Source organism: Macaca nemestrina, chromosome 16, assembly GCF_043159975.1.
Source record: "Macaca nemestrina isolate mMacNem1 chromosome 16, mMacNem.hap1, whole genome shotgun sequence".
In the NCBI taxonomy this organism is placed as follows: domain Eukaryota; kingdom Metazoa; phylum Chordata; class Mammalia; order Primates; family Cercopithecidae; genus Macaca; species Macaca nemestrina.
The window spans coordinates 81,933,521-81,955,651 of NC_092140.1; the positions used below are offsets into that span (position 1 = coordinate 81,933,521).

General features: G+C 38.0%; 1 protein-coding gene across 1 annotated transcript in view; it reads left to right on the top strand.

Annotated features, from left to right (window-relative positions):
- The window catches only part of LOC105491697 (nuclear FMR1 interacting protein 1), a 53,063-nt gene extending 35,672 nt beyond the window's left edge, over positions 1-17,391 (top strand). The window contains exons 8-10 of the mRNA XM_011758280.3: positions 8,270-8,386; positions 14,429-14,661; positions 17,085-17,391. Of these exons, the coding sequence (XP_011756582.2) occupies positions 8,270-8,386; positions 14,429-14,661; positions 17,085-17,201 (467 nt within the window). The 3' untranslated portion in view covers positions 17,202-17,391. The remainder of the gene's footprint in view (positions 1-8,269; positions 8,387-14,428; positions 14,662-17,084) is intronic.
- The last annotated feature ends 4,740 nt before the right edge of the window (positions 17,392-22,131 follow it).

Consider the following 22,131-nt stretch of genomic DNA (forward strand, 5'->3'; position numbering starts at 1 on the left):
GTAGTTGAGATGTGAGAGAGAGCAAGAAGAAGGCAGATGGTATTTTGAGCCAGTGCTGAGTTGACTCTTGGGCACTGATTTTTTGTTGTTGTTGTTTTCTTTCAAAAAATTTTAGAGAGAGATCACTTGCTTCTTCAGACTTGTAATGTGTGGCCTTGATGACAAAAGACCATCTGTACTCAAATATAAGCTTTTATGTCATTAAAACACTTAAAACACAAATGTGAAGACTACCATTATAATCAGTAAGTTACTAATTTGAAAATTATGTAATTCTTTTACTTTGTGCAATTTTCTAAATGAACACTTGAAGGACTAAGACTCTGATATTGGATAATCTTTGTTGTCTTCATTTTGTTAACTTAGCTTTGGTAGATGGTTAATACTGTTTTCCCTTTTTTTAAAAAAAAAAAGTATTTCAGTATGTACTCATCTAGTAAAACACCAACTAAAAGACGGTTGTATCTTGCTTCTATTTAAGCTTGTCTTAGTCCTCAATAGATGCCTTAGACATGAGAAACAGTGGTAAATCCTCTCATCCTTATTGGTAGAAATAACTCAGTTGGATTCTGAGAAGCAGTTGAAAGAGAGATCTCAGGCCGGGCGTGGTGGCTCACGCCTGTAATCCCAGCACTTTGGGAAGCTGAGGCAAGTGGATCATCTTAAGTCAGGAGTTCGAGACCAGCCTGGCCAACATGATGAAACCCCATCTCTACTAAAAATACAAAAATTAGCCGGGCGTGATGGCGCATGCTTGTAATCCCAGCTACTTGGGAGGCTGAGGCAGGAGAATCGCTTGAACCCACGAGGTGGAGGTTGCAGTGAGCTGAGATCACACCATTGCACTCTAGCCTGGGCCACAGAGCAAGACTCGGTCTCAAAAAAAAAAAAAGAGAGATCTCAAATAATTTTGTTTTGGTTTAAATGTTGAAACCCTTACCTATAATGAGGGTCAAGGATGGGAACATGCCTGTTTCGAGTGTCAAAGATGAGAACATATATCTTGAATATAAAAATTACCCATATAAGCTACAAATTTATAATTTTAAATATTTAAAAATTTATTAATTTTTATAATATTGTATTATAACCAAGGAAATCACAATGCCAATGATCAAATTATGGTAGCTTAATTTTGTAGGAAAGCTGTCATTTAAATTCACCTTATCTTGTACCTGGGATTTCTTCTGGACTTTGATATTTTCCAAATCTGTTTTAGGCCAGTGGTATACTTCCTTGGCCTATTAGGAACCCCAGCGGGGAGCGGGGATGGGGAGGCGGGGAGCAGCGAGCAAGCATGGCTTCATCTGTATTTACACCCATTCCCTATTGCCTGCCTTACTACCTGTGAGCGCCGCCTCCTGTCAGATGAGTGGCAGCATTAGATTCTCATAGGGGTGTGAACCCTGTTGTGAACTGTACACGAGGGATTTAGGTTGTGTGCTCCTTATGAGAATCCAATGCCTGATTATCTGTCAGTGTCTCCCATCATCCCAACATGGGACCATCTAGTTGCAGGAAAACAAGCTCAGGGCTCCCACTGATTCTACATTATGGTGCATTGTACAATTATTTTATTGTATATTACAATGTAATAATAATAGAAATAAAGTACACAGTAAATGTAATGTGCTGAATCATCCCGAAACCATCCGCAATCCTTGCACCCTCTGTCCTTGGAAAAATTGTCTTCCACAAAACTGGTCCCGCATGCCAAAAAGGCTGGGGACGGTTGTTTTAAGCCATAGGTTCTTTAACTTTTCACTGCAGGTATAGCTACAGACACTCCATCCCCCTGTTTTCATATGTCCTAAGTCAGGCTTGTCCATGGCCCACAGGCCATATGCCCCCAAGGATGGCTTTGAATGCAGCCCAATAAAAATTTGTAAACTTCCTTAAAATGTGAGATTCTTTTGTGTGATTTTTGTTTTTTTTAAGCTCATCAGCTGTTAGTGTGTTTTATGTGTGGCCCAAGACAAATCTTCCAGTGTGGCCCAGGGAAGCCAAAAGATTGGATACCGCTCCCTAAATATTCTCCACTCTCCAATATGTTTTCCACTTGTTTGGAGGCAGCTTCTCTTACCTTGGGCCAGAACCAGCCAACCTTAAAATCTGGTTATTCAAGTTGTCAGTGGCAGGCCAGCGGCCAGCATTGTGATAACATGACCCACTGTTCTCATATGGCAGTTGACACTTTTTAGCACTAAGCTCACTTTAATAATAAAGTTCTCCCAATTGCTTCCATTTTTTGCCTTTTTCTGGCTCAGAACTTAATCCAGACATCAGCACTCACATTTTAAACAAGACTCAAGTTCTAGAGGATTTTCAAAAATTTCAGATCATGCTTGGAAAATCATTGCCTGGGCTTACCTTTTCTTTATTGTATTTGGTGCTATGTGTACTCTCAGTAATTGTGCAGCTACTTTGAATTGAGAATTGACGTTGTTTTGATGGGAAAGCCTTTTATTTAAAGGAGTCTCCCAATTTATCAGTTTTGAGTGTGGTTTATTGTCTGTCATTAGATTTCCTTACTAGCATATTTTTTATTTCCTTGTGTATTCTGCTGACTGGCCTAACTTAAGGATTGTTTTTTCTTTGTTTGATTTGGTATCTCATTAGTTAGCATCCAGTTCATTTTGTTGCCATTGTTTAAATACATATGCAACAAGTTTATGGCTTTCCTGGCCTGTAGTTTTAAACAATAAGTCAGTTGTCTGAGCTAGAAAGAAAGCGGGTCAGTAAGGTGGCATTGATCATCTATGACTGAAGTGCCTCAGTATCCACAAGACAAAGGCAATCCAAGTTATTAGTCATTTGTTAAAATATAGCTGTTGTCATAGAACACTGGGACATAAGCCTAACTGCACACTCACATAACCTAGGTTGTTTTAAAGGTAGGCATTAAAATAAGAAAATAAGCTGGCCCAGCACATCAGGCGTCATGGATACCCATTGTTAACTGCCTTCTTTGAGAGTTGGAGACTATAAAGCAAAGTCCCTATTTTTGAGGGTGACTTTTAAACATTTAAGCATTATTATTATTATTATTATTAAACATTTTAAACTTTTAAGCATTTTTTAAAGAATACTTAATTACAAATCTTGGGCTCGAGCATACTATTGTGCTTTGCTCCATAAAGGCAATAGGAAATAGTGGGATGGGGTTGGTGGGCGGGGTGTACGGATAAGTAAGTAAAGAAATAAGTTACAGAAAGAAGCCAGATAGGAAGTTTTACAGCTGGTGTTTAGAGTGGACAAGATATTCAAAGGGCAATGTTATTTTGCTACTTTCCTTTTGGTGGGGATTTATAAGGTCCTGCGTTTGGCTTACCCAGCACTGTAATTCACTATAATGCCAAGGATTTCAAAGGAGTCTCCCTGCCTTCCAGAAACTCATAGTCTAAGGATAATTTTTAAGATGATTGCATTAGATTATTTTTTGGGATGGTGGGAACATGATGTGTATATATGAGAGAGAGAGGTGAGATTTACCCTAAGAACAGTGTCGCTAATGTTTTAATGGTAAGAGAAATTGTTTGAGCTCGTATTTTATAAAAATGCTGAAGTCTGGTTTTATCAGATCAATTGCTGCTATCTCTATACTAGTATTTTCAGTTTAGAAAGATGTTTTAGCAGCTTTTTAAAAATGAAGTTTCTTGAGTATTATTTTGTCAGCCAGTACAATGCCTTCAGCATAGTCTTTACAGATAGGTGCTAAAAATGCCTGCATTGGAGCTGCTAGGTAGATCCCAGGGACTGTTTTTTTTTTTTTTTTTTAAGATGAAAAGTCACTGTAGAAGATGTTCTGATAGTGCCAAAAGGACAGTATTTTTCGAAGTGTTATTACATGTGGTTTGTCCCTTAAACATTTAACTGAGTGGAGAAGAAAACATAGGGAAAGAGTTATTTTGTGAATTTGTAACTTACCCTTTGGGTAAGTCAAGTATAGTGAGCTTTGACACTCTTAGGAACAAGTACACCTAGGTCTCTAATTGTGGTTTCCAAATGCTGTTCTCCAGGTAAAGGAACCAGAGCCTTTTGGAGAAATGGCTAATTCTGGGGTTGGGACAGGGAAAATATAAACTGAACCTAGAGCATCTCATAGTGCCAGAAAGTAAGAAAATACTCAAAAAATGTGAAGGTGTGGGCATGTCAGAAGGATACTAGAAAGAGTTCTCAAGGGCCAAAGTTGGAACAATTGGTGCCACAAGATAAATAATAATAAATTATAACCCTCAGAATAGAATAAATATCCATGAGTCTATACTGATATCAGTGCCTAAATAAATAAATAAATGTGGGGGAGGAGGGACAGATCTTTCTTACAAAAGAATTCTAATTATTAAATGTAGAAGAAATGAGAGAAATAGCAAGTCAGCATTAGAGCACCAATAATTGTTTTGGGCAAGATCCACTGATGAATGGTAAAATTAGTGGTGAAACGTTAAAATGAAACAATATTTGCTATAGCATCAAAATATCTCCCCCCAAAATATTTATTTATTAATTATTAGTTACCGTGGTTTTAACATATGTCCAAAATTCTTTAATATTCCTTACTTGAGTTGAAACTTAATTCTTCTTCCCAGGAGTGTGAGCTAAACTTAGTAACTCATTTCAAAAAATATAATAATGAAAGAGAAAAATTGTAACTTTGTAGTAGAGAAAGCAGGCAGACCATCAAGCAGTCAAAGTCAACATTACCAGTAACAAGTCTTACTGATATCATGGACCTGGGATGTGATGAGAAGGGCACATCTCTGTGGTATTCCTCCCCAAAATCCATAGTCTCAGTCTAATCTTCAAAAATGTCAGACAGACCCAAACTGAGGGACATTCTAAAAATACCTGACAATAATCTTCAAAGTGTCAAGTTCGTAAAAAAACAAGGAAAGACTGAGAAACTGTCACAGATTTAGAAAAGATTAAGGAGTCATGACAACCGAATGCAGTGTAGTATAGCAGATTGTATCCTGGAACAGAAAAAGGACGTTAGTGGAAAAGCTGGTGAAATTACATTACAGTCTGTAGTTTAAATACTAGTGTGGTACCAGTGTTAACTTCTTAGCTATAATAAGGTGCTTTAGTTATGTAAGATGGTAACATTAGGGAAGTTGCATGAAAGGTATATGGAGACTCTGTACTATCTTTGCAACATTTGTATAAATCCAAAATTGTTTCAAAATACAAAGTTTGCAAAAGAAGCCAGGAAGGAAAGGACATTAAAGCCTTGCCCTCTGCTTCATGAATTGGATTGTGAGGAATAGTTTTCCAGAGTCAGTTTCCCTTTGTTTTTTTTTTTTTTTCTGTTATTTTCTGATTATAAAAGTAATACAGAAAATGTGGGAGCTGGGCATAGTGGCTCACGCCTGTAATCCCAGCACTTTGGGAGGCCAAGGGGGGCAGATCACTTGAGGTAAGGAGTTCGAGACCAGCCTGGCCAACATGGTGAAACTCTGTCTCTACTAAAACTATAAAAATTAGCCCGGCGTGGTGGCAAGTGCCTGTAATTCCGGCTACTCAGGTGGCTAAGGGGAGAATCGCTTGAACTCAGGAGGTGGAATGCACTGCACTCCAGCCTGGGCAGCAGAGTGAAACTCCATCTTGAAAAAAACAAAAACAAACAAACAAACAAAAAACAGAATTATAAAGATGAGTGAAGCTGAGTAAAATAATAGAGAATAGTGGTCAGAGAAGGGGATATGCTCTTTTATCTGAAGTGATCAGTAAAGGCATCTCTGATAAGGTGACATTAAGACATCTGAATGAGGCCAGGCGCGGTGGCTCAAGCCTGTAATCCCAGCACTTTGGGAGGCCGAGACGGGCGGATCACGAGGTCAGGAGATCAAGACCATCCTGGCTAACACGGTGAAACCCCATCTCTACTAAAAAAAAATACAAAAAACTAGCCGGGCGAGGTGGCGGGCGCCTGTAGTCCCAGCTACTCGGGAGGCTGAGGCAGGAGAATGGCATAAACCCGGGAGGCGGAGCTTGCAGTGAGCTGAGATCCGGCCACTGCACTCCAGCCTGGGCGACAGAGCGAGACTCCGTCTCAAAAAAAAAAAAAAAAAAAAAAAACAAGACATCTGAATGAAATGTGGGGCCGATACCTAAAGGAATAGCAGTCAAGGCAGAAAGACTGCCACAGTCACCCCAGCCTTTAGTGACCACAACCCTGATCAGTCAGCAGCCAGCAACATCAAGGCAAGACCCTCCGTCAGCAAAAATATCACAACTTCCTGAAGTCTCAGATGAGTTTTAGCATTTTTTAGCAATGAAATATTTTTAAATTAAGGTACAAGCATTATGTTTTAAAACATAATGCTATTGCACATTTCATATGCTACAGTGTAGTGTAAACATAACTTTTATATGCACTGAGAAACCAGAAAATGTGTGTGACTTGCTTTATTGCTGTATTCACTTGATTCCAGTGGTCTGGAACCAAATCCACAATATCTCCAAGGTATGATTGCATATCAAATAACTGTTTAGAGTTTTACTATAAAAGGGAAGAAAGGAATGGAGCTATGGCTGGGAGACATTGTTAGCATTATTGTGGACCATAAAAACACTTTGATAGGATGGCTTCATTTTAAGAAGACTATATGTCTGTGGGAAGCATTCTGGCTCACTGATAACAATTTGGATTTGGAGTCAGATAGCCAGGCTTTAAATTTGACCCAACTGATTTATAGTTGTCTTAAGGAAAAGTACTCAAAATATCTGGATTTTTGTTTCATCACTCATCACATACCTCGTAAGGATTAGGTCAGATCATGCTTTTGAAGAACATAATATTCAACTATTACTGTAATTTTTGTTACCTCTCTTTGAGTCTTGGAAATAAATGCTACAGTTTGGTCTTTCATCATTCAACCAATGAATGGAAAGTCTGCATACTAACACTGTGGTAGATTTCTGCTTAATCTACTCGTAATTCACATAAACTGCATACTTTCCTTTCCCTTTATTAATCAAGGAGAAAAGGTAATTTAGCTTAAAATTGACAAGGAGTACTTTTATAGGTATGATGGTGGGTAGTGAGGAGAGAGGATTTAGCTTCATCCAGCAGAAGGTGGCAGTTGAACATTCACACAGAAAGATACTCCCATTTCCTACTGGCATGCTTTGGTTTCCCCTAGACTGGCTTGGTGAACATTAAATGCTTAGTCTTGAAACATTTTATCTTGGTTTTGGGTTGAGTTGGTTAATTAAATACACAAATTACTTATTGTCTTCAGTGAGGCCTTATTTTTATTGGTTGTCTAGAATAGAGTTAATAGATTGTTAGAGCTGCCAAAAAGAAATGTAATAGGTGGTGTCCTGGGGCTACAACTAGGCTTGCTGGGCCTGGATCAAACACTTTACATTTGGCAGGCACTTTAGTATTATGCTTGGTAAATTCTCATGGTTGCCTTGTTTATTTAAGTTCTTGTTTATTTAAGTTTTAAATAATAAAAACTTTGGGTGGGCTGGTCACAGTAATCTCAGCACTTTGGGAGGCCAAGGCAAGTGGATCAACTTGGGGCCAGGAGTTTGAGACCAGCCTGGCCAACATGGTGAAACCCCATCTCTACTAAAAATACAAAAAATTAGCCGGGCATAGTGGCACACACCTGTAATCCCAGCTACTCAGGAGGCTCAGGTAGGATGATTGCTTGGGCCTGGCAGGCAGAGGTTGTGGTGAGCCGAGATTATGCCACTGCACTCCAACCTGTGTGACACAGCAAGACTCTGTCTCTAAAAAACTTTGGGTGGATTAATTTCAGCATTACTGTTTGACTAAGCCTATAGAAATGCTTTGAATATTATTTGGATCCTGAAAAACAGTCTTAAAAACAGTTAAAAGCATAGGTATGTTAATATTTCATTTATTTCTAAACTTAATTTTCAGAGGCAGTGATCCCAATCCAGTGAAGTTAAATAAAGTTTGGGCCTTCCTACTACTTGTAAATGAACAGCAAAGACTATGTAATTAAGTTAATTTAGAGTATGCTCAGATTGTATAACCTGTGAAGCATGCTGAGTAACTGAGCTCTATATAGTTTCCTTTCCCCCCACTGTCTCCTCTGGGGCAAATGGTTTCTTGGCCCATGAAGATGTGTAAACCAGGGGAAAGTGTTCCTGGCCTCCTAGAATTCGTTTTTTGGAAAGATTAAGGAAATGATCAGAAATTACTTAATTTTCACTAACAAATGTGGGAGTGGGGGATGGTCAGCTTTTTTATAGTGGTAGATGTTTTGAATCTGAGTTCTTTTCCCTTCAGAGTCTGATAAGGAGGAGAAACCACAACGCTCTGTGATACCCAAGGAAGTGACACCAGCCCTATGCTCACTAATGAGTAGCTATGGCAGTCTTTCAGGGTCAGAGAGTGAACCAGAAGGTAAGTCATGGTGTATGTTGTTACAGGGTTTTGTTTTGTTGCTTTTTGCCTTTGGTGCGTGCTGCACATTAATAGCATCCAGGATGTGCATTCTTTATTTGGTCTTCAAATTCCTTTTTCATTTGAATCAGAAGTAAAGTTAACTTGGGTTAAAGGAACTCTGGAGTAATAAAGAAATGTGTTACTACTCTGGGAATAAAAAAGCAAAAAATACAATATAATGAAAGAATTGGAAGGAAAAGAGAAAATATCCACTAATGGAATTGAAGAAAATTCTGAAAGAAATGGCAAAAAGAAAATTCATTTTTTTCTCTTTGCTCTCAAGAACCTTTATTATAACGTGTTTATAGCATCTTTGGTAGATGGAGAGAGATCCTTTATGACAAAGAGTGCGATACAATTTTTTTAATGCATATAGGGCATTGTTCTTCCTAGAGCATATTTACATAAATGATCTCACTTGGAATACACAACCTTATACTTGTGGTTGCATTAGCTTGTGCATTTTAAAGGTCAGTAGAAATTGAATCTTTTCACGAGTCTTTCTGAGAAGTCAGTAACATTCAGGATACATGTCTTACCTTTAAAGATGATGTTACAGATGGTAACGTGTGCGGCTTCATTGTGAAATTTAATTGTGATAAACCAGTTTAATTTCCTACAGCATCTCTTTCAGAGCTACCTGAAAGAGCCATGAGTAGGCTCTTGATCTGATGCAGTGTAGCAGTTTTTAATCCAAGGTTTATATCAATAATCCAGCATATGTTTAATGAATAAATCTGTGTCCTACTGTTGTGGATACCTGGCTCTGTGTGGTAATTTTATTTAGACTTTACTGGCTGTGAGAGAATTCATGTGTATGTCTCAGGACAAGATGTGTAATCAAAGTAGGAGCTGTACTGAGGATAAGAATACAGGTCTGTAAGTGTTTATATAGAATGAAGAGAAGATTCAAATGTAATTGGATGGGCGGGGCACGGTGGCTCAACGCCTGTAATCCCAGCACTTTGGGAGGCCGAAGAGGGTGGATCGCCTGAGGTCAGGAGTTCGAGACCAGCCTGGCCAACATGGTGAAACCCCTTCTCTACAAAAAATACAAAAGTTAGCCGGGCATGGCAGTGCATGCCTGTAGTCCCAGTACCCAGGAGTCTGAGGCAGGAGAATTGCTTGAACCCAGGAGGCAGAGGTTGCAGTGAGGCGAGATCATGCCACTGCACTCCAGCCTGGGTGACAGTGAGACTCTGACTCAAAAAAAAAAAAAAAAAAAAAAGGCCGGGCACGGTGGCTCAAGCCTGTAATCCCAGCACTTTGGGAGGCCGAGACGGGCGGATCACGAGGTCAGGAGATCAAGACCATCCTGGCTAACACGGTGAAACCCCATCTCTACTAAAAAATACAAAAAAAAAACTAGCCGGGCGAGGTGGCGGGCGCCTATAGTCCCAGCTACTCGGGAGGCTGAGGCAGGAGAATGGCGTAAACCCGGGAGGCGGAGCTTGCAGTGAGCTGAGATCCGGCCACTGCACTCCAGCCTGGGCGACAGAGCCAGACTCCCTCTCAAAAAAAAAAAAAAAAAAAAAAAAAGGAAATGTAGTTTGATGGAGATGGCAGCACTTTTAATGTTGACTAGGCTAGAGATAATCAATGTTTATGTATTTGGAAGATGTTGAATAGGAGCCATTAGGCTTTAATATAAAAAATGATGTTTATATGTATCTGTAACATGGGAAGTTTTTTCTTTTTTAAGTGGGCCATGGCTTACTATGGTAGCTTCTTAATAGCTACTTGAATTTTGAAATATAAGCTACTTTGGCTTTATCAGAGTATTCCTTAACAGATGGTTGCCTCATTTTAATTTTAAGAAAAACTGTTTTTTTGTAGTCTTGTTTCTCATACACTGGTTTGAAGATGGAGTTATTCTTTAAACACATATTACATTTCCTACTTATCAGTTGTATTCATAACAGGTGATAACAAAGAAAACTATTACCAGAATTACAGAATCCCATAACAACAGGCTGGACTAATGCTTGCTTCTCTGTTTCTTAAGATGGAACAGTATTTTTATAGTCATACCTTCATTTTGAGACTGCCATCATTTTAAATTGCAAGAAAGGAAACTGGAAGGGATCTTTGAGATCACCTCTTTATTTTATAGAACCTTAAGCATAGAAAGGATAAGCTTGGTTGGGCGCGGTGGCTCATGCCTGCAATCCCAGCACTTTGGGAGACTGAGGCGGGCGGATCACCTGAGGTTAGGAGTTCAAGACCAGTCTGGTCAACATGATGAAACCCTGTCTCTACTAAAAATACAGAAATTAGCCTGGCGTGGTGTTGCGCGCCTGTAATCCCAGCTACTCGGGAGGCTGAGACAGGAGAATTGCTTGAACCCAGAAGGCAGAGGTTGCAGTGAGCCAAGATCACACCACTGCACTCCAGCCTGGGCAACAGAGTGAAACTCCATCTCAAAATAAATAAATAAATAAATAAAATTTAAAAATAAAATGGAAAAAACTTGGCAAGCTATTATGTAGCAGACCTGACATACAGGTTTGGAGACTTAAAAGTCCAAAGAAACCAACTTACCTTGCCTTCCATTATAGTCTTTCTGTCTTTGGCATTTACTGTCATCCTGCACAGTAATGCGTAGACTTTTATAGATAACAGAGGATATTATCTGTTAAATTATATATGATTTTGTGTGAATTTATTTTGACTAATTGTTAAAATGTCCTGCTTTAAGGAAAAAACCCTTGCTTCACATTCCTAAGTCTTAAGAATTATTTTATGTAGTTTGAATTCAGCTTTATTAAGCCATCCATGTCACTAGCAAATTTCTAGCTTTCAGTATTAATTCTGGGATCTAGGATGGGATATTGACACATAGGGAGTTTTAAATTAATAAACCAAGGAAACAAAGTGGTCTTTTAACTGTGGAATAGTATCTAGAGGACTGCTTATTTACCTGGATTCTAAATGTATAGGAACAATCTGTTTCTTCCTAACAGAGTTTAACAATTGTGTCTTCATAATTAAGATCTGTCTTGACTTAAGAATTAGCATAAAAGTGTTTGGAATCTTAAACATGAATAGCATTTTTCTGGAAAGATATTTAAACAAAGAAAGGGTCCCTCAAGTAAGACTGAAGCAAAGAAAGAGGTAATACATCTGGGACTGTAAGAATCACTAAGATATAAATTTAATAAGAAATATTTCCAAATGGGTTGGTTTAATATCTGTTCTGCATGTTAGCATTTTAGCATTTTTTAAACTGTATTAGAATTGAAGCACAGTTTTACAACTCCCCAGAATTATGTTTCCTTAAATTGATTTGGCTATGATGGGGAGATTTCCAAATTAAAGACTATTTCAGAAGGCCACAAACCAAAAAGTGTGTTAAGCATTTGATAGAACCGAACGGGCTATATTTAAAATGTAATTGGTCAACATTACATTAATATATGACACTTAGCTGGGAAATGTTGTAAATCTCAAGAAAGAGAAAAATATAAATGTTAGTCCCTGTCCTCATTTCTTAGCAGAAAATTGGCAGTTATAAGCTCTGATTCATTTGACTTTGTGTTCCTGATTTGAGTGATTGATACTTGAGGTGGAAGGAAATAATAGAAAATAGTGTCCTGGTTTTTCTTATTTATCATCTCTGTTTTATAGATGAAGATATTTAGGTAGAGATAAATAGCTTGCCCAAAGGTCACACAGCTAGTAAATGATAGAACTAGGACTTGAACCTAACAGTCTGGCACCAGAGTCTGCTTTTAACACTTGTTGCTATACTTCTTTTCAAATATAATTTCTACATTCAGTCGTATGTAATGTTTGAGTATTATGGGTTTTGCCACTCTTGTCTAGGCAATTGAACCCTGTCTCCCAGCTTCTAGAATATAATTCTTTATCTCATATCACATTCGCTTATAGTAAGTAAGTAGTATAACCATTGGAGAGGGGGGAGAGTTGAAGATTCTGAGCTTAAAATTTGTGAATTTTCAACTGTTCATATGGTTTTTCTCCTTTATTCTGTTAATAATGGTGAAATGTCCATTGATTTTTCAAATGTCAAACCAGCCTGTATTCCCAGGATAAAATCTACTTGGTCATGGTCTATTACCCTTTTAATACATTGATGGATTTGATTTGCTAATACTTTATTAAGGAGTCTTGCATACATGTTCATGAAGGATATTGGTCTTTGGTTTTCTTTTATTATAATAGATTTGGTATGAGTAAGGATCTATTTCCTTCTCTTTTTTAAGGTTTTGTTTAGGATTTCTACCAGTTTTTCTTTTCTTGTTTGTAGAATTCAGTAGTGAAGCCATTTTGTTTTTGGGAATGTTTTAAATTATGAATTAAATTTCCTTAATAGGTACAGAACTATTCATATTTTCCTATTTCTTCTTGAGTGGGTTTCGGTAATTCGTGTTTTTCAAAAGAATTTACTTCACCTAAGTTGTTAATTTATTGGTATATAGTTCATAATATTTCCTGTGATATCTGTAGGATCTATGATGATGTCCTCCTCTTTTATTTCTCCAAGTTGTTGATTCTTTTCTCAAAAAATCTTGGTGCATTTATTAATTTTATTAATCTTTTCAATGAACCAACTTCTGGCTTTGTTGGTTTTTCTCTGTTGTCATTGATTTTCACTCTAATCCACTGTTTTTCACTTTTTTGTATTTCCTCTTTCCTCAGACCCTACCACATTATAATAGAAGCTTAGATAATTGATTTTAGACTTTTCTCATTTCTGATTTAAGCACTGAAAGTCATAAATGTAACTTCATGAACTGCTTTAGCTGTAGTCCACAAATATGATACATTATGTTTTCATTTTTATTTATTTCAAAATATTTCCTAATCTCTCTTACAATTTGTTCTTTAACTTATGGTTTATTTAGAAGTGTGTTACTTAGTTTCTAAATATTTGTTTGTTTGTTTTCTAGCTAGTTTTCTGTTAATGATTTTAGTTTAATTCTGTTACGGTCAGAGAACATACCTCTATCCTTTCAATTACTTCAATTTATTGATACTTATTTTATGGCCCAACACAAGGTGAATGTTCATATGAGCTTGACAAGAAAATGTATTAGGTCGGGTGTTCTTTGTCAATTTGAGTTAATTCTTTGTGGTATTCTGTATCCATACGAATTTTTTGTCCAATTTTTCTTTAATTACTGAGATTGGAGTGTTCAAGTATTGAATCATAATAATGGGTTTGTCTATTTCTCTTCTCAGTTCCATCAGTTTTTGCTGCATGTTATATTGAAAATCTGTTTTTAGGTGTTATTGTTTTGTCTTATTGATGAATTGACCCCTTTCGCATTATGAACTGTTCCTCTTTATCCCTGGTGATATTCACTATTCTGAAGTCTTTTTTTGTCTGACATTAATACAGCCTTTCCAGCTTTCATGTGATTGGTGTATGCTTGCTATCATCTTTCATCCTTTTAACTTCTTTGTTTTACTTTTTAGGAGTTGGTCTGCAGTTTATAGTGTGCAGCTTAACTTTTCATAGTGTACTTTCAAATGGTATTATCTACTTCACATGTAATTCAAGAATTTTACAGCAGTATACTACTTAAATATTCCTTCTCCCTTCCTTTTTACTATTGTTGTCATAGATTTTATTTCTATAGATGTTATAAATTCCACATACACTTAATATTTTTGCTTTAGTTTTAAAAATTTTCCAATGAGGAAAAAAAAGTCTTATATTTATTCACATATTTACTTTTCCCAGCACTTATCATTCCTTTGTATAGATCCAAGTTTCCATCTGGCATGATTTCCTTCATAGAAATCACTTTCGGTAGCTCTTCATGGTAGTCTCCTCAATTTTTGGTAGTTTAGCTTCCAATTTGAAAAATACTAGAATACATTATAAATGCCTTGCAAAAATCTTTCATAGTTTTAAGTTATTAAGTGGACAATATTATGGCTAGGAGGATTATTATGGATTTTTTGGTTGCTTTTGAAAGGTCTACCTGTTTTGTTTTGTTTATTTTTGTGTTTGTTTTTCATCACACTTAGAAACTCCCATCAAGACTGAAGCAGACGTTCTGGCAGAAAACCAGGTTCTTGATAGCAGTGCTCCTAAGAGTCCAAGTCAAGATGTTAAAGCAACTGTTAGAAATTTTTCAGAAGCCAGGAGTGAGAGCCGAAAGAAAAGTTTTAAAAAGACAAACCCTAAGAGGAAAAAAGATTATCACAACCATCAAACATTGTTCGAACCAAGAACACACCATCCATATCTCTTGGAAATGGTAAATTGTTTTTCTTTTGGTTCTAATCTTTGTGTTCTCATGTCATAAAGATAGAGCCACTGGGGTGTGTGTGTGTGTGTGTGTCTGTCTGTCTGTGTCTGTGTATGTTTTAAGGTTACCAGAGACGCATTGTCCTTGGAGACTTTGTATCTTAATTCTGCAGCTACATTTGGCATATAGCTGGTATGTTCAGTGAATGTGGAATAATGTAATTTTTACAACCACTTAAAATAAAAGAATTTAGGTTTCACTAGTTGGTAAGGAAGTATCTATTGAGGTTTATTGATTTTCTTTTAAGTTTCCAGCGAGGCCGGGCGTGGTGGCTCAAGCCTGTAATCCCAGCACTTTGGGAGGCCGAGACAGGCGGATCACGAGGTCCGGAGATCGAGACCATCCTGGCTAACACGTTGAAACCCCGTCTCTACTAAAAAAAAAAAAATACAAAAAACTAGCCGGGCGACGTGGAGGGCGCCTGTTGTCCCAGCTACTCGGGAGGCTGAGGCAGGAGAATGGCGTAAACCCGGGAGGCGGAGCTTGCAGTGAGCTGAGATCCGGCCACTGCACCCCAGCCTGGGCGACAGAGAGAGACTCCGTCTCAAAAAACAGTTTCCAGCGAAAGCACAGCTAAAAGTACAATGGCAAGCTGAAGGGAAAAAAGATTTTTAATACAAATGTCTATGGAGAACCAAAAGTAACAAAAAGGAAAGGCCTAGGGTTTTCTGACAGTTCTCACTTGTTATCTTCTGGGATTGTCTTCCTTCCCTCCCTAACCTTTTTTTTTTTTTTTTTTTTTTTTTAAAGAGTTGGGGTCTTGCTTTGTCACCCAAGCTGGAGTGCAGTGGTGTGATCATAGCTCACTGCTACCTCAAATTCCTGGGCTCAAGTGATCCTACTGCCCCAGCGTCCCAAGTAGCTGGCACTATGGGCATGCACTACCATGCTAATTTTGTTTCTTTGTACACCTTTATTTATTTGTGTTTATTCTGTGCATTCTTGGCTTTACTCTCAGCATTATGTGCTCAAAAATCTAACAGCTTTCTTCAAATTATAAAGAGGAAGCAGTGCATCTTTGAGTTCTCAGTAGTGGACATGAAGCTGTTCAAAGATCAAAGATTTTCATGTCTCAGCAATAGAAGTATTCCACATTTTTTTGTTTGTTTGTTTGAGACGGAGTCTCGCTCTGTCGCCCAGGCTGGAGTGCAGTGGCCGGATCTCAGCTCACTGCAAGCTCCACCTCCCAGGTTTACGCCATTCTCCTGCCTCAGCCTCCCGAGTAGCTGGGACTACAGGCGCCCACCACCTCGCCCGGCTAGTTTTTTGTATTTTTTAGTAGAGACGGGGTTTCACCGTGTTAGCCAGGATGGTCTTGATCTCCTGACCTCGTGATCCGTCCGTCTCGGCCTCCCAAAGTGCTGGGATTACAGGCTTGAGCCACCGCGCCCGGCCGTATTCCACATTTTTTAGTTGACATTCTGTGAAAAGTCTGTTTGGTTTTGACTTACAAGATAAGTACTTATTTTGTAGCTAAAGTGTTCAGTGGCTACACTCTTGAGGTGCTACGTGTAAACACAGTTGCTTCCTATTAAAATGGATCTGAAATATACGCTCCATTTTGTATAGATAGTAAATTACATTTTAAAAGTTACCTTATAATCGGTAAATTAAGTAATCTTTCCACTGAAAGTTTCTGTATGATGTTTCTGAACTCTGTCAATAACATCAGAAAATAAAATCCTTTTTGGCAAATTACATATGATTCCTTGATTATGTGTTTATTCTGAATACCAGGGATTTTTAGCTTTTTTAAAATACAATAAGCACAAAAATGGAAAGTTATAAAAGTCAAGGAATGTTGGAATTTTTTACTGCTACTTTCATTGTTACATGTAAATAGATGTATTTATCAGTCTCTAGACTGCTTATGAATTTGAGTTTGGGCAATCCTCTTTGACATTTTAGATTAAAGAATTGCAGACTTTTTAGCCAGATGTGGTGGCGCATGCCTGTAATCCCAGCTACTTGGGAGGCTGAGGCAGGAGAATCGCTTGAACCCGGGAGGCAGAGGTTGCGGTGAGCCGAGATCGCAGCATTGCACTCCAGCCTGGGTGACAAGAGCAGAATTCTGTCTCAAAAAAAAAAAAAAAAAAAAGAATTGCAGACTATTAAATACTTTCATGTCCTATGCTAGATACTCTTAGAGAGGACTCCAAATATAAGCATTAGTACTGTTTAAAAAGCTAGATAGTCTTGATGTAACTTAAAAGGACATGTTCTTGCATTGTTTTTTAGCAAAATAGTAAATATAATATATATTTCTTATTGTTCTGTCTTCTTTGTGAGGAGAGGGTACATGCAGTATTTTAGATTGTATTTCCCAGATATAATTTATTTACCAGCTAATCTTTTTTAAAATTGTCTTTTAGCTTCTAGCTCCGGACATTCGACATGAAAGAAATGTGATTTTGCAGTGTGTTCGGTACATCATCAAAAAAGACTTTTTTGGACTGGATACTAATTCTACAAAAAGTAAAGATGTATAGGCGTCTGATGTTTCAGCATGCATAACTGAAGCATGTGAAACAGTATCATCCTCGTTAGTAGAGGAAAACCAAAACCCTTTTTTCCCTCAAAACTGGATTTGTAATTAAATTGTAAGCCTCATACGGTGTATGTTGGAATTTTAAGTCTTTCCTTTGGTTCTATGCAAATAAATACATAACTGATTTTTAAGACTGTGTCCATATTGTTGGGATTGAATCTAGTATTTGCTGGGAGAATTTTTTCTTTGTATTTTTTTTAATGTATTGTTCTCATGTAAGAATGACTGATGTGTCAGTTAAGAATTGAAGATAGGTTTAGCAGTAAAGAAGAAAACTTTTAAAAGGATTGATTCAGCTAAGCAAAGTTGGGCAGAGAAATACAGCCATTTTGTTTTTAATGCAGAAAAGGAAGATGTTCTGTAGCAACGGGGAATATTTTAAAAATAAACCAGATCAAATAAATACAGTCAGAAGGTTTCCAAATGTCAGTATTCCCTGTTTAAGACATGTTTAAATTCACCTACTAGCACGACTTACATAGCTCAAATATTGAATGTTTAAAATTTTTTTTTTTTTTTTTTTTTTTGAGACGGAGTCTCGCTCTGTCGCCCAGGCTGGAGTGCAGTGGCCAGATCTCAGCTCACTGCAAGCTCCGCCTCCCGGGTTTACGCCATTCTCATGCCTCAGCCTCCCGAGTAGCTGGGACTATAGGCGCCCGCCACCTCGCCCGGCTAGTTTTTTGTATTTTTTAGTAGAGATGGGGTTTCACTGTGTTAGCCAGGATGGTCTCGATCTCCTGACCTCGTGATCCGCCCGTCTCGGCCTCCCAAAGTGCTGGGATTACAGGCTTGAGCCACCGCGCCCGGCCTGTTTAAAATATTAATACAGATGGGGCCTCTGTTTATGTTTAGATACAATTGGAGTACTTAATTGAAACTTTTTAAAAATTGTAAAGTAAATGAAAGCTACTGAGATCTTTTTGTCTCCTATAATACCAGGGAATTTGAGCTTGTGTTCTAGTCATTGTACTAGCTGTAGCTATTGGTCTGCCCTTTTGACATACAGCTAAAAAGGACTAAATTTTTTTTTTTTTAAATTAGTCTGTCATAGTTGAAGATTAATTTTTCCTAATGTTGTGATTATTGAAGTTCATGAATCTTGCTGTCAAGGAAGAAAGGTAAGAAATCTGATAGCTCCTCCATGTTGGTAAAATCCTCTCCAGAATCCTGGAACACCTGGCATGTGACCCTAGTGACGTCACAGACCTGGGGTGAAGCATGTTTAGCCAGTGTTTTCCAGCCTTGTACCCACCATACAGATCTGTTTATTCTGTTTCACCCTACTCCTCCAGTGAGCCCCATATTTTGGGAAATTATCTGCCTCATACGTTAATTAATTCAATTCATATAACACTGTTGAGGGCTTACTCCAGGTACCTCTATTGTGCCTATATTAAAGGTATACAAATAAATGAGGCCATGTCTGACTTCAAGGAACTCAGTTTAATTTTGATATATTCAAAGATGTGATTCCCAACCATCTCATCAGGATGAAGTAACTAGTGTTACAACTGAGTTGATACTCTAAAATATAACACAGTTTGCACTTTTATTACTAGTTAGCATATACATTTTACAGGCTTATGGTTAATAAATGAATTCACGGACTCCTGGACTACTTTCACTGATGACCGTATCTCCAGGGATGTTGTTGATCCCCACACTGCCTTAAGGTGTATTATGTAAACAGTTTTCTTTTCCGTTTTTCTTGTTTCCTGATAATACATGTATTTAGGACTGAAAATACTCCTCTGAGTACTCCGTTGGCTCTATGTCTTTAGCTATGGTAACTATTGTTTATTTTTAATGGGTATTTCAGATTCAAAGTGTATTTAAAATTTCTAAGCAGATACAATATAACCTGTATGGTTTCTACCTTATGGAATTATATGGTCAATATTTGTAAATATTCTGTGAGTTTTGGGTGGGTAGAGGGGTGCTTTGCCTGTTTTGGGTACAGGTTTTTTTGGATTTAGCTTGTTAATTGTTCAAACTTTCTGCCTTCTACATTCTTATCTTATTGTTCATTTAATCAGTTTCTGAAATGTAAGCATTACATGACTATTGGTGAGTTGTGCCTTTTATAACTGAAATACTTTACTTTTTCTCATATCCTCTATAATTGACTTCTATTTTCCTTAATTAGTCAAACCAGCTCTGGGAAATTTAATCCATTTATATTAATTGAGATTATTAAAACATTTGGACTATTCCTGGCTGTCTTATTTTGTATTTTCTGTATATCATGCTTTCTTGTTTTTATTTTGTCATCTTATTGGCTTGATTGTTATTTTTTTTCCTCCTTGTTTTTCCTCCAGTGGTTTGAAAGTAATTAAACCTATTGCTATTTCTTTAGTGATTACCTTTTTTTCTTTATGTTTAGAGTTAATTAGTAGCCATATCTTCCACCCATCTTCCAATTAAGTCAGTAACCTTAGCATTGTTTCACTTCCCCACCTCAGCCTTTTCTTGTGATGTAATCAGATTCAATTTTAGTTTTAGATTAATCTCTAGGATCTTGGCCTGTATGTGTAAATAGTTATTAGGCCACTATGAGTTTTACTGTTTTCTTCTGATTGCTTTCTCTTGCATCCCAGGATTAGTTTTCTGGTGTGCTGCTGCGTATCTTCAAGTAATTAAATGTTGAATCTTCAATTTAAAATTTTTTAAATTGAGTTACGGTTTTAGACTCAAAATCATTTTCCTTCGGAATTTTGAAGCTATAACAATCGTATGCTATTATCCAGTATTGCTGATTAAAGTCAAACACCAATCTGATTACCTCTCTTTATTTATTGATAAATAACCTATTTTTTCCTCATGAAAAACTTTTAGGGTTTTCTTTTTATGCTTGGAGTCCTAAAATTTCACCAATTTGTGTCTAGATCTCTGGGACATTTGTCATTCATGCTGCTTACCCCACGGTCCTTTCATCTGAGTCATTGTACCATTCTTGTACTAAAGGCAATTTTAAATATGATTTTTAAAAATAGTTTTCTTAGGTGGATATCAGACCTATTAACTTACCCTCTTCACTATACTTCTGTATTTTGTCTTCATCTATTTATTCTGAAAGCTTTCTTCAAATACCACCTTCCAGACCACTAATTCACCCTTTGAACACATCCATTACCTTATTATTCAGCTCTTCTATTTCATTTTAAATTTAGTAATTCTTTATTTTTTAGAGACAGGGTCTCACTCTGTTGCCCAGACTAGAGTGCAGTGGTATGGCCATAGCTCACTGTAATCTCAAATTCTGGTGCTCAAGTGATCCTCCCACTCAGCCTCCTGATTAGCTGGGACCACAGGCACGCACACCACTATTAGCCTGGCTACTTTTTTAATTTTAATTTTTTGTAGAGATGGAGTCTCTTTGTTGCCAAGGCTGGTCTCGAATTCCTGGCCCCAAGTGATCCTTCTGCCTTGGCCTTCCAAAGTGCTGGGATTACAGGTGTGAGCCACCTCGCCTGGCTAGTAATTTGTATTTAAATATTAAAGATTGCTGTCTCTAATTCTTTTCTTTTCTTTTCTTTTCTTTTTTTTGAGACAGTTTCACTCTTGTTGCCCAGGCTGGAGTGCAATGGCTTGACCTCAGCTCACCGCAACCTCTACCTCCTGGGTTCAAGCGATTCTCCTACCTCAGCCTCCTGAGTAGCTGGGATTACAGGCATGCACCACCATGCCTGACTAATTTTGTATTTTTAGTAGAGACAGGGTTTCTCCATGTTGGTTAGGCTGGTGTCGAACTCCCGACCTCAGGTGATCCGCTTGCCTGGGTACTGGGATTACAGGCGTGAACCACCATGCCCAGCCTCCCCCCCCCCGCTTTTTTTTTTGAGACAGAGTCTTGCCCTGTCACGTAGGCTGCAGTGCAGTGGCACTATCTCGGCTCACTGCAACCTCCACCTCTCGGGTTCAAGTGATTCTTCTGCCTCAGCCTCCAGAGTAGCTGGAATTAACAGGTGTGCACTACCACGCCCGGCTAATTTTTGTATTTTTAGTAGAGATGGGTTTTCACCATATTGGCCAGGCTGGTCTCAAACTCCCGACCTCAGGTAATCCGCCTGCCTCAGCTTCCCAAAGTGCTGGGATTACAGACCTGAGCCACCACGTCCAGCCTCTAATTCTTGTTTCATACATGTAATACCCTTTCATCTCAGAAGAAATCAGAATTTTCACATTTTCTGTTCCTTGTTTTCCCCTTGGATTATCAGTGGCTCTGTGTGCTGTTGTCCTTAAATGTTCCCTCTTAGCTAGGAAAGAGGGATTCCCTCTTGGTAGTTGGTGTATGTTTTCCCTGCATTTGTATAAGTTGTCTTTCTGCATTTACCTTGATTGAGAAGGGAGCTTGTTAACTGGCCAAAGATTTAAAGCAGTGGTCCCCAACCTCTTTGGCAGCAGGGACCAGTTTCATAGAAGACAATTTTTCCATGGACAGGGCAGGGGGATGGTTTTGGGATGAAACTGTTCAACTTCAGATCATCAGGCATTAGATTATCATAAGGAGTGCACCTAGATTCCTCGCATGCACAGTTCATAATAGGGTTTGCACTCCTATGAGACTCTAATGCTGCACTTAGATTCATGTACAGTCTAATGGCAAAACCCTGTCTTTACTAAAAATATAAAAGTTAGCTGGGCATCGTAGTGCATTTCTGTAATCCCAGCTATGCGGGAGGCTGAGGTATGATAACCACTTGAACCCAGGAGGCAGAGGTTTCAGTGAGCTAACATTGCACCACTGCACTCTAGCCTGGGTGACAGAGTGAGTCTCTGTCTCAAAAAAAAAAAAATTAACAACAATAAAAACGTTTGAGAAACAGTATACTAGAGCATTGTCAAACAAATCCACCTAGTGGGTAATTACA